This window comes from Polyodon spathula, chromosome 25 (genome assembly GCF_017654505.1).
Source record: "Polyodon spathula isolate WHYD16114869_AA chromosome 25, ASM1765450v1, whole genome shotgun sequence".
Taxonomy (NCBI): Eukaryota; Metazoa; Chordata; class Actinopteri; order Acipenseriformes; family Polyodontidae; genus Polyodon; species Polyodon spathula.
Window position 1 is genome coordinate 3,930,031 of NC_054558.1, and position 11,541 is coordinate 3,941,571.

General features: G+C 40.6%; 1 protein-coding gene across 5 annotated transcripts in view; it reads left to right on the top strand.

The window, feature by feature from the left end:
* Positions 1-10,627, top strand: part of LOC121299792 (protein phosphatase 1 regulatory subunit 12B-like) — a 27,504-nt gene extending 16,877 nt beyond the window's left edge. For 2 of the 5 annotated variants that reach the window (XM_041227863.1, XM_041227862.1), the window contains exons 6-12: positions 2,602-2,618; positions 3,692-3,827; positions 4,099-4,203; positions 5,346-5,396; positions 5,706-5,756; positions 7,594-7,805; positions 9,483-9,568. In XM_041227863.1, the coding sequence (XP_041083797.1) occupies positions 2,602-2,618; positions 3,692-3,827; positions 4,099-4,203; positions 5,346-5,396; positions 5,706-5,756; positions 7,594-7,728 (495 nt within the window). In that variant the 3' untranslated portion in view covers positions 7,729-7,805; positions 9,483-9,568. Of the gene's footprint in view, positions 1-2,601; positions 2,619-3,691; positions 3,828-4,098; positions 4,204-5,345; positions 5,397-5,705; positions 5,757-6,233; positions 6,309-7,593; positions 7,806-9,482 lie in introns of those variants that run through there. The other 3 variants (XM_041227865.1, XM_041227866.1, XM_041227864.1) reach the window with 3 other exon arrangements.
* The last annotated feature ends 914 nt before the right edge of the window (positions 10,628-11,541 follow it).

Sequence of the window (11,541 nt, forward strand, 5' to 3'; positions counted from 1 at the left end):
AGAACAAGAAAGAATTAGAGACACTGTTGTTCTGCTGTAGGGACTTTATCAGAGACATTGGAAGCAGTTCATTCTGTTACCTCATAAAAAAGATTACTGCTCACCTTTGTATTTGTAATAGAGCTATCTGATTTAAATATGACATTTATTTAAGCCTGATGTTTATCGAATGTTGAGAAATTGCCTGATCGATTATTTGAAGAGCTGACTGATCATTGTGTCATCTGTGGGGAGTAATGCTCGTCAAGCAGGAGTCAGACAGAGTCTTGGGAGTGGACAGTACACTGTGTTCTTTCCCAGCAGCGTTCTTTCAGTGTGTGTGTGTGTGTGTGTGTGTGTTTGTATCAAACAAGGGGCACGATTCTGTCTGATGCACTGGATGAGAAAAGATAGACTAGAGGGACTGGATAACTGCAGTTCGATGATGTGAAATAACTGAGCCCCAAGACCACCAGACTCATTTCATGCTTTTTGGTTTTTGTTATATTTCGTTACACACAGCGATGCAGTGCAATGTTATCATTATTCTGCCCCCTTTTTTGGAAATGTGTGCTTGGTAGTTTTTTTTTTTTTTTCATTTTTAATTGAAGTCTGAGTAGCTTTACAGGTCAGTTTATTTTGTCACCCTTAACTTTTTAGAATGTTTAAAATCATTCCGAGGGATCACATGATGCAGTGCCCGTTTAACTACCGTCATGTGATTTCTTTGGAATGAGGAAGTGCTGAAAAGAAGCCGGCAACTATGATTCTGTAGGAACAGTCAATGCCGAAGGATTCTGATTGAGAAAAGGGTATTCAAATGAAATACTGGTGCAACAGAACAACCCAGAATCACTCTGAATGATTGTAAACATCACACAAAGGAAAGATAAATAAAATTACACCTGCAGATAAATGTACATAATACCTGATTCAGAGGTAGCCTTGTATATGAAAGCACACACATAAACACAAGGAGGACGCACAGATGTAGCCACTACTAATGAAAACTACAGTCATTATTATGTTGTTTTGCCTTATATGAACTTCTGCTAAGCACAGGGTTTAGGAGTAAGAGTTGTAATGCAGCGTGAAAAGAAGACACAGAGTCACTTAATAATAAAGTCTTTTAAACAAAACAAAGACGTGCCCTGTGTTTACAAACCCCTCCCATGCTGCAGCAGAGCTCTTAATCTCCTGGAATGTGGAGAACATGAGATCAGGTTCTGGAAAAGAAATCACTTGCAAGATTTGCCAAGGGGTAAATATTTAACAATGTGTTCTTCCACTGTAGTTTGGAGAAGTAGCAGCTGGAGTTTACAGAGTTATTAAAGAAGGGGATACTCTGCTTTCCTGCTCCCAGTAGAGAGCCGTGGAGAGCTGAGGGGACTGTTGTGTGCCTGGAGTCCTCATACAGCCTTGCACACTCACACACACATTGATTTTCCTATGTATGTAGGAACATTACCAGGGCCTCCTTGATAGGTTTTTAAGTTCAGTCCGGGAGGAAGGACTGCCCTCTCCCCCATACACACACATTGCATCAAGTATATAAACAGATCTGCCACTTTCCCTTTTTCTCGTTCAATTGATTAGCATCCCTCCACCTCCCTCAATTACCCCATGGTCAGTCTCAAAGGAGGCTATTACTGTATCTCATCCAAAGGGCCAGGCGATGGACCCCCAACCAACTGGCCAAATCTTACTCCTCCAAAATCAAATAAATATAATTCATTACCGATTCTGCGTCATGGGGGCTTGTCCTGAACTAGTGTACCGCAGCTCACTGGGTCTGTCCAGTTTTAACAACGTGCTGTACTGTACGAACAACACCATAAGCCATAATGAGTGACCTGGTGCCTGGAGACACGACCTTAATACAAGTTTATTATCATTCCTTGTATGGAGAAGTCAATGACTTCAAGTGTCTCACCCCCGGCCTGAGACACAAAGCCCACTGTCTTTGTTGTAGGAAGAAACAAAAGAGCTCTTTATAAAAGATGACCCCAGATGTGCGTGCTCTCTCCATTCCAAGCTAAGAAGTCATGGCGTTCAGCTGAAATGCCATCATTGTTCAGGAAACAAGCGATCTAAGCGATTCATTATGGATCTGAAACAATGCTTAAGCAAGGAGCAGGCTCACTGGCAGCAGCTGAACAACAAAGCAGACTGGAGTAGCGAGGGACGGGTCAGCTCTCTGGGGCTGCATGCCTCTGGGGGTGCTCTCAGGGTCCTGTGATTGATTGCTGAGGTATCCCAGAACGGGACAAGGGGCGCTGCTTCAACCAGAAATCCAAACTTTAAAAAGAAAATAACAATCTGACAACATACAACTTTTAAGATCCCCCTATGAAAAAAAAAACACTATGACTTATTAGAAAAGAAAAAAAGAAAAAACATAAATCCATAATAAAGTATAACATAGACAGAAAACTTATAATGGCCTATTATACATGAGTGAAGCGGATACATCTATATCAAGATCTATATATATATATATATATATATATATATATATATATATATATATATATATATATATATATATATGTTGTGTGTGTGTGTGTGTATTTGTATTCTCTAACTTTTAAGATTTTAATGCTTTTCTCTTTTATTTCACAGCATGATAGAACATCTAGGTGAGTAACTTTTGTTTTTCTTTATCTAAGAATAAACTATAGCAGAAGTTTCTTTTTGCTTTTGTACACTGTAGGAGAGAATTTAAAAAGTGTTTAACAAAAGAACAATTCTCCAGCTTCTTCCAGTTAAGGAGCAAGTGAACATTTTTCTGAAGGGTTTCTTCTATAATTGCTATTGACCTACATTCAGGAAGTCACTTCTCGGCTCTATAATAAACTGCAGATCGCACTGAGGCGAATGAGCTGGGAGTTTCATTCATTATCTTAAGACATTTTTACAGTTACTTCCCACTCCAGTATGATACATAAAAATAACCTTGAGATCTAATTTGACCAGTTAGCAAAACGTTATCTGTTGTGATAACATTAATCTGACTACGCTGTTCCTCGGCACAAGGTCTCGTGGGTTTTGAATTGAGGTCAGGATGACCTCCTTTTCCATGTGTTTTGACCTATATCTAGAAAGCTGACTGATTCAAGAAGCTCTGCTACGTGAACGATATTCACAGCGACCTGTTTATGTGTATAAATGTAACTAGATGTTGCTGGGGGTCTCCTGGTCGTCGGAGCTATTTCATTTCTTGGGAACTGCACACACAGTTGTGAAAGTCTGCATAGAAAAGTGTTAAAATAGGTTTACAAATATCCTTTGAAAGTCCAGTAGAAATTTTCCTGTGGGAGTCATCAAATACACAAAACTACACAAGTATAGGAATCGCAGCCACTATTTTAAATGGAGGCTGTTCTATAATGTTGCTATACTGAGTCATTCAAAAGTTTACTGTATACTGCAGTATATCATGGTAAAAGTACAGCAAAGTGTAGTGAAGTACAAGCAAGCCTGGTAAATCACATGACAGCGTGCAAAGCATTGTATAAACAGCAGGATCACATTGCTAAACCTGGCCTGAGTAAATGCATAGGAAAAGGGGCAAAACTACTGGCACACTTTTACAATGGAAACAACACTTGGTTCCACTTCGTGTGTGTTTAATACTTCTTAATACCAATGATTTGAACCTGCCTGCTGGACACTGCAGCTTTATTGCTACTCTTTACCCCCTCCTCCCCAGGTCAGACTCCTCTGGCACTGGCGACAGCGTCACAGACCGTCTCCTGAGCCGCACCAGCTCCTATACCCGCCGCGAGAACCGACTGGCATCCCTGGGCAAAGCTGAGGAAGAGGGCAGTGCCAAGGACTTCAAGAAGGTCAGCTGCGGTTTTAATATGAATACCTATTTAGCGGCCTCCAGTATACAGTAACAAGCTTTGTAACAACCGATTGATGTTTTTTGTCAGCTTTCCCGAATTCCGGCAGCAAAGCACATTTGCAATTATCTTCATCCCATTCTGGGATAATTGGAATCTCTATGGAATACAAGAACCGAAGCAATCTTGAGTCAAGGCTGCCGGTCTCGAGATCATTTCTTTCTTTACATTTTCCTGTCACGCTTTTCTTTTGTTTATTAAATGTATTCAGATGTACGAAGATGCCTTGACAGAAAACGTGAAGCTGAAATCCAAACTGGAAGAAAGCAAAGAGGAGCTGGGCAGGATCAGGACCCAGCTGGACAAAGTAGCACAGGTGGGGTATTGCTGTTAGTGCTGATTTACAGGATTACTTTCCCTTATAGGAGTTTACCATAGCTAAGTGTATTGGATCATAGTGGTAGCATGGTAAAGCATAGGTAAGCATGGTAAAGAATAGCAAGGTGTGGTACAGCATATTAATAAACACGACAGACCAGGGTAAACTCTGGTAAATGCATAGTATAACCAGGGGAAAACTACAAAGATACCATGCAAAAATACAGTGGTCGTGTTTTACAAGGGTTATTTGTTAATCAAGGTTTTAAAACCTTTTTTTTTTTTGTTTACCCAACACAGGACCCTATTCACAAAGTCTGTTTAAATGAGTATAATTCCGTTTGATAATCATGAAATAGTTTGAGACTCTGGAGGGCGCGTTTAACGACATTCTACAGCAGTTTCATAAATAAAACTAACTTATTTTATTTTTTAACAATTATTTTAATTTATTTTTCAGTTGGTGTCCAATTATTATTCAACCTGGCTCACCGCTGCAACCACTAAACCGACTCGGGAGAGACGAAGACGAGCGCTCGTGTCCTCCGAAACGAGTGCCGTCAGCCGTCCGCTTTTTTTCTCTCTGCAAGCCTGCCGTGCAGCCACATCTAAATTGCCCTGCCAACTACAGGGGTAGCTGGTGTTCCTTGAGCCAAGGACTCCCTAGCCGACCTAACCCCTACCTCACCCGGGCAGCGCTTGGCAATTGTGTGCCGCACCCTGGGAACTCCCATCTGTGGTCGGCAGTGGCATAGCTTGGATTCGAACTAGCGTTCTGCAAGCTATAGAGGCAGATCCTGCACTCCAGGCAGAATGCCTTTACTGGATGCACCACTCGGGAGCTCTATAAACTATATCTAACTTCTTAAAAAAAAAAAAATCTGTCAATGAAGACTTCAGGCTGCAGATTTTCAAATAAGTAAGACAGCTAGTTTTAAATCTCTGGTTTCATGCCTTGAAAAATATGACAGTAGGTTTCCAAGTTTCTTAACACCAGAAGCAAACATAAAAGACTAACAAGCAGGGGCTCGTATGCTAATGAGAAAAGACATGACTGTCAGATACCAGTCAAATGCTCAACTGTTTGCTATTTGGCACAAGAGGATGCAACCCTGTGACTTAACTGCTTTTGTGTTTCAGAAACAGAACAAAATATCAGAAAAGTCCACTGTGCTTGAGACAGAGAAAAAGGTAAAAACCTCCACAGGAATCCTGCTGCTTCTAGCTACTTAAATGCAGAACACCGACCTTGTATTTCAAATAGATGAAAGCAAAAAGCCAGCCGTATATTTCTCAGTTACCATCAAAAACAATAAAAATCAAAAACACATGTCTAACAGTTATATTGGGTTTTCAGTGTACATTATCCCTGTAGTGTCGTTACTGATAATATCTTTATGGGTGTTGCAAAAGAAAGATGCAATAAACTAGTCCTTGCTGACCCAGTAAAGATATATTAGTGATGGATGGATGAAATGAACCGTCTCTTTTATTCTGTAGGAAAAGCGTGTGCTGGAGAGGAAGGTCTCTCAGATGGAAGAAGAATTGAAGGTAAGTCTTAAGCCCTCCTCCCACGTGAATAAATCACTGGCTGAATTCAGCTGTATCAGCGACAGTGACTGAAGCAAGAGGGGACAGTGTTTTACAAGCCCTCCCGGGCAACTGCTCTGCACACTGGTAAGCCTTTAAAAGTGGCTAATTTTATTCAAGCCTGGCTAAACACGAGTGTAGAGCACATGGCAAACAAAGGTAAACTATGGTAAAGGCGCAGTATGGGAAATGCATGCTAAAGCAGCCTAATTACTGTTATTTTATTGCACCATGGTAAACATATATGAGGGAAAATGGAATGCAAAGTCTTCTCACTCTCACAGCATTTTATTGTATTTCAGTGTTAGTATAATTGATAGTTTTCACATTCTGGAAGATAAGCCTCTTTGTAGATGGTCCCTTAATCAGTTGTTACAGGTGTGGGTGTATTTGATCAGTGTGTTGGCTGCTGATGGTGTTGTCACTGCTGTTACTCAGGACAGCTCTCTGAGACCCGCCTCTCGTTTGCAGTAGCCCCCGGGGGGGGGGATGATGCCGCTGGTTGGGAGTCCGGTGAGTGGCTGGGCCCAAGCCTCAAACCCGTTTTCCACTGCCAAGCTGCACACTAGAAAGCCCATAGGCTCAACTCACCTTCCTGGGTCTGCGGGTAGTCGTGTGGGGCAGTGCCACCCTGAGGTGCCTCTGCCATCTCACCCCGCCTGGGGTTTATAAAACAGAGGAGGTTGGGTGACGGGAGACAATCTGTAAAACTTTCCGTTTCACAGGCACACATCAGGCAGAAAATGCAAACTCATTATTTGGCAAATGCTGTGTTAGTTCTCTCAACTTCAAATGCCATTATCTTGGGTCAGTTACCTAACCTTCTCTATTTTGTAAAACTTCACTCTTCTTGAAGGATTTACTTTTCACACATTATCTTTGTGTCTTCTTACGTCTGGAGTGCTTTCAGATCTTCCCCGCATGGTTATTCCCACACTCCATGTGTTTCAATTCAGTTTTTTTTTAGCAGTCAGGTTGTTTTTATGGCGATCACTATGACTGCAAACAAATTGGCTTCAACCGATGAGAAATATTGGATTGTCACCAGAAACTTGTGATGGATATGCACAGTGTACAATTGGTACGTTTATATAGAATACATGGTAATTCATTAACAAAGACAGATAGAATGATTAATATTAACAATTCCGGATTAAACATTACAAAGTTTATAAATGTTGAGAAAGCACAGAGAACAAGTGTATGAAGTAATCCTTCACATGAGTTTAAACATCAGTGTGATCTCAGGTCTGCCCTTCCATACTGGGATGTTAAGGCATTTCCAAAAAGACAACACGCTTGTATCACTGCAGAAGCAGCACAATTGTGCACCAGTTCAGGTTTCAGGTTAATTATGCTTGGGATACCAACTAAACGATGGCAATATAAACGTGTATGTGGTATTCTACATGAATTGCAACAGCCTTTGTTTAATGCTGCTCATCTTTTCAAGTTTCAATTTGGAATGAACTGTATGACCCTTAATCTTTCCACTGAGGCAATTGCCCCTAAATCGAATGTCATAGAGATGGATAAGAAGTGGAAGAAAGAGAAGACATAAATAACTACTGACTATAATAAGGTGGGATGAAGCAGGGACCATTCCTGCTGACATAAGCCATTCAGAACAATACAACAGGACAGGGATCTTCCCAGAACATGTAATGAGCACAGATGAAAACAATATTGTGGTGCTTTGGTGAATGGCACTGTGTGTTCCACTCTTGCACGCTGGCTGCCCCTCTATCTGTCTGTCTGTCTCCGTGCCTATCCTCCCCTGTCTGTCTGATCTCTGCAGAGCCTCCCGCAGCTGGGGCAGGTCCAGACCCTGAGGCAGGTCAACGAGCGTCTGGTGGCGGAGAACCGAGCTATGAAACGTGTCATCGACAGACTCTCAAGGCTCACCCCACTGCCGGAGACCGAAGACCTCTAACCCCCCCCTTCACTCCTCCCCATCCCTCCACCTCCTTCACTTCACTACATCTCTCCTTCCTGGCTGCACCCAGGCAGGTCTCGCCTTTTACTGTGCTTCTCATCTCTCTCTCTCTCTCTCTCTCTCTCTCTCTCTCTCTCTCTCTCTCTCTCTCTCTCTCTCTCTCTCTCTCTCTCTCTTGCACATCTGGTGGCTGTGTGATAACTTTTTATAGCAGACTTTCCCATCCAAACATTTACATGACGACATTCCCCTACTATGTCAATTGCTATTGAACCTTCTGTTCTGAAGATTGTAAACTGTGTCCCTGGGTAGAATAAATCCATTATTGTTCAAATGTAACCATTTTCAATTACAATGTAATCTAGACTAAAATGTTGTTTTATTTATTTGCATAATAGTCTTTACTACAGTATATAAAGTACTGATACTTATATTTTGTAGTACAAATACATCGATTTTTGGACCATGATCTCGTTTACCACAAAAGATCAAAGAACAGGGTCCAGTCCTTAGTGTATTTTGTTGATTTGATTTTGATTTTGCTGATGTATTTGCCCTTCAATTTCTCACAATGGTGCTTATTAGGGCAAAAACCTGACCCCTGGTGGCTCTTTTCAGTAATGCACTCTGAAATCATTGCATGATTACAACTGCTACAGTATGTGGAGCGTCTTTCCGCTTGGTTGGCTAGAAAATCTAATTGAATGTGCGAGCATTATAGACGGATCTAGCAATGTTTGTTTCATGCAAGTATTTCTAAACTTAAAATGTCACTAGTGACTCATGCTAGCAAGCTGTCATGTTCCACTTGGCTGTGGGATCAGGAGATGGCCACTGGCCTTCAGTTCTCCTGAGCTGTTTTGGAGAATTGCTGTGGTGAGGGAACACAATTGAACATTCCTAAAATTGGTGAGAAAAACAAGGTAAAACCAGATAACCTCCGAAGCAGGAGATCAGTAGACTTGTGTTGAGTGCTCTGCCTCTGCACTGTCACTTCTCTATTATCTTAAGGGGCTGAGTTCTCAGGTACCTCGTGTATTTGAAGTTCCTTACAAACCTAGATGCCGTTCCCTCTGCAGATCCTCAGCACCGATGGCCTCTGTGACGACACTGCATGCAGCGTGCTACTTACACTCAAGATACCATTGTCCTGTCTGCATTATTCAATACGATTTGTCACTTTATATGCATCGCAGTTATGTTTGAAATCATGACATATATTCAATTAACAAACTAAATTAAAAAAGAAAACAGTATTTGTTTTTTTTCACAAAGACTGAATTGGTTACTATACAAATTATATATATAGACACACACACACGCGCATTAAATTAAAATAGCATAAAATGGGATCTCAGATTCTTCTGAGTTCAAATTATTTCATATCTCCCTGATTTCTGGTGAACTATGAATCGCGAATGCCAATTTTAGATCACTTGCTGAACTGCATTACCCCACCCTGATGATATGATGCAGCTGTCATATACACTTATTGCTGTATATTAACAAAGGTGTCAGTGCAGGCAACATGTAAAACAGAGAGAAGTGTTACAATCTTATAACAGTAAAGTAACCCTATCTTATTTTACTTTACCTTGTTCACATTATAAAAAAAAAAAAAAAACAGACAAGATGAAGCCTGCAGACTATAGATGGATCATGACAGGAGATGTTTTTCTATGATACATAGTTAATCATCAAAAGGGTTAATAGCTTTATAATTCCCCTATCGTCCTCATCTGCTTTCCCAGGTTTTAAATGACTTCAAGTCTGACAACCAGAGGCTCAAAGACGAGAACGGAGCCTTGATCCGCGTCATCAGTAAGCTGTCAAAGTGACGTGATCCGTCAGCGCTGAAAGAACACCATAGCACACCTCCCCACTGTGTCTTCAGACAGGCGCACCTGCTGGCACACCGCAGTACTGCACACATCATATTCCTGTATGCAAGCCACGCCCTCACTGCTATGCAGAGCTTGGATTGGACAGATCTTCATGGGGTTTGCCAGGGCCATCGGCTTGGCTAACCAGAACTGCTGCATGATTCGACGCTATCAGTGAGGCATCAAAGTGGGGTAAAGCCTAGAGCCTTGACCCTCTTCAAACTACTGAAGGAAACTAGTTTGATCCTAGTAGAGTCTTCCTGACCTTTCTTCACAGATGCTGCGGTTCATCATGGTAATTCTGGAGTCAATTTATTGCTGTTGTGCTGTATATCGTGATACTTTATCAAACAAGTGGGTTCCAGATATTCTATGCTTTGTATGAAAACCATGCATATTTGTATAGGGTTAAGTCTATGTAAGTGATATACTGTCTCTTGCATGCATGTGCTGAATTTGGACCATATAGGTAATTTTCTATGCAGACCAACCTCCTATCGCTACAGATTCCAGATTCTACTGATCTTTCTGCGAGCTGGACTACTGTTCAGAGGACACTGGCTTAACCACTGGGACCCCAGTTCACTGATTGTAGGCATCACAGCACTTTGGTGTCAAACCCTCATTTCCAAATGCTCATGTTTGTCTATGTGATTAATAATGGCCATCACTATTCGAACATGCTTGGAAAAACGACCTGCCTTGTTTGTTTGTCATGCACAGTCACACATACGGCATTGTTTTGAGTCAATTACCTTTGCAAATACTGTTGAGCAAGCTGTTGTAAGATTTTTTTTGTCGGATATGTTTGTTAAATATAAGTACATTTTAAGGTGAATTTGCATTGAACCCTTGTAAGTTATTGGATTATATATCTAAAAAAAATGATATACTGTTATTCTTTGCTCTAGTTAATTCAGATGAGATCAATTCCTGTAGCACCAATGTTTGCCTCTTATCTGTTGTCCCCTGGACTATCACAGACTACAAGAGGGATAAACTGCTTCATCTACACAGCAAGCCCAGTGCATTTGTATTTATTGTTTTTGGTTCTTCGATATCAAAAGTATATATGGAGAAATGACCCCATTACAGCAGGCATCTTCACTAGAACAAGGCTTATAAAGGAGCTGCATAGACCTCTCACACTCTTCTGTGTATCGTGGGTCTCTACAGAGCAGGCATGTTGAAAACGTCTGAAGCCTAGCAGAGAGTATGTGTTCTTGAATGCAATATTAATCATAGTGTTTGAGTGTCCCCTTTCAAGAAGATTGGAGAAATCAGCTTCTGCCACAACATTTTAAAAGCACCATGATCCTTACAAAGCTGCTGTAGCGATGCAGTGCAGTATACCGTTGCTATATTGATATGCAAACAAACAGAAAACTATGAGACTTAAATCTCCAGCTTGAATGAATGTATTGTAAATTGAATATAACACAGGCATGCTTTTACACCATTGCAAGTTATGCATTGAGATATTTTGATTCCAGTAACAAAAAAATAATATATATATATATATATATATATATATATATATATATATATATATATATATATATATATTAGCTCAAAGATATAAATTATATATAATAAAAATAAGTTTTCTCTCTGTAGTCGTTTGTTTTGAATGGGATACAAACCTTTGCATCTAAATATCTTTGTCAAGAATGTCTGCTGGTTACAAATGATCGGAACTGGTTTTGTAGACATTTGGCTACTGCTTCTCTTACGTTTACCATTAACTGACTAGACGTTCTTGGCTTGTGAAAGTATACATTTTAAAAGTAGCCTTGCTGGAAATTCCAGCAGTGAGCAGTGGTTGTGGTTTCTACTGATCAGAACTGGCAGTTTTATCTGGTCAAGCAGGTTCAAGAGACAATGCTGGTTGAAGAGAAAAAAAAATAGTACATTTAAAACCCTTTTA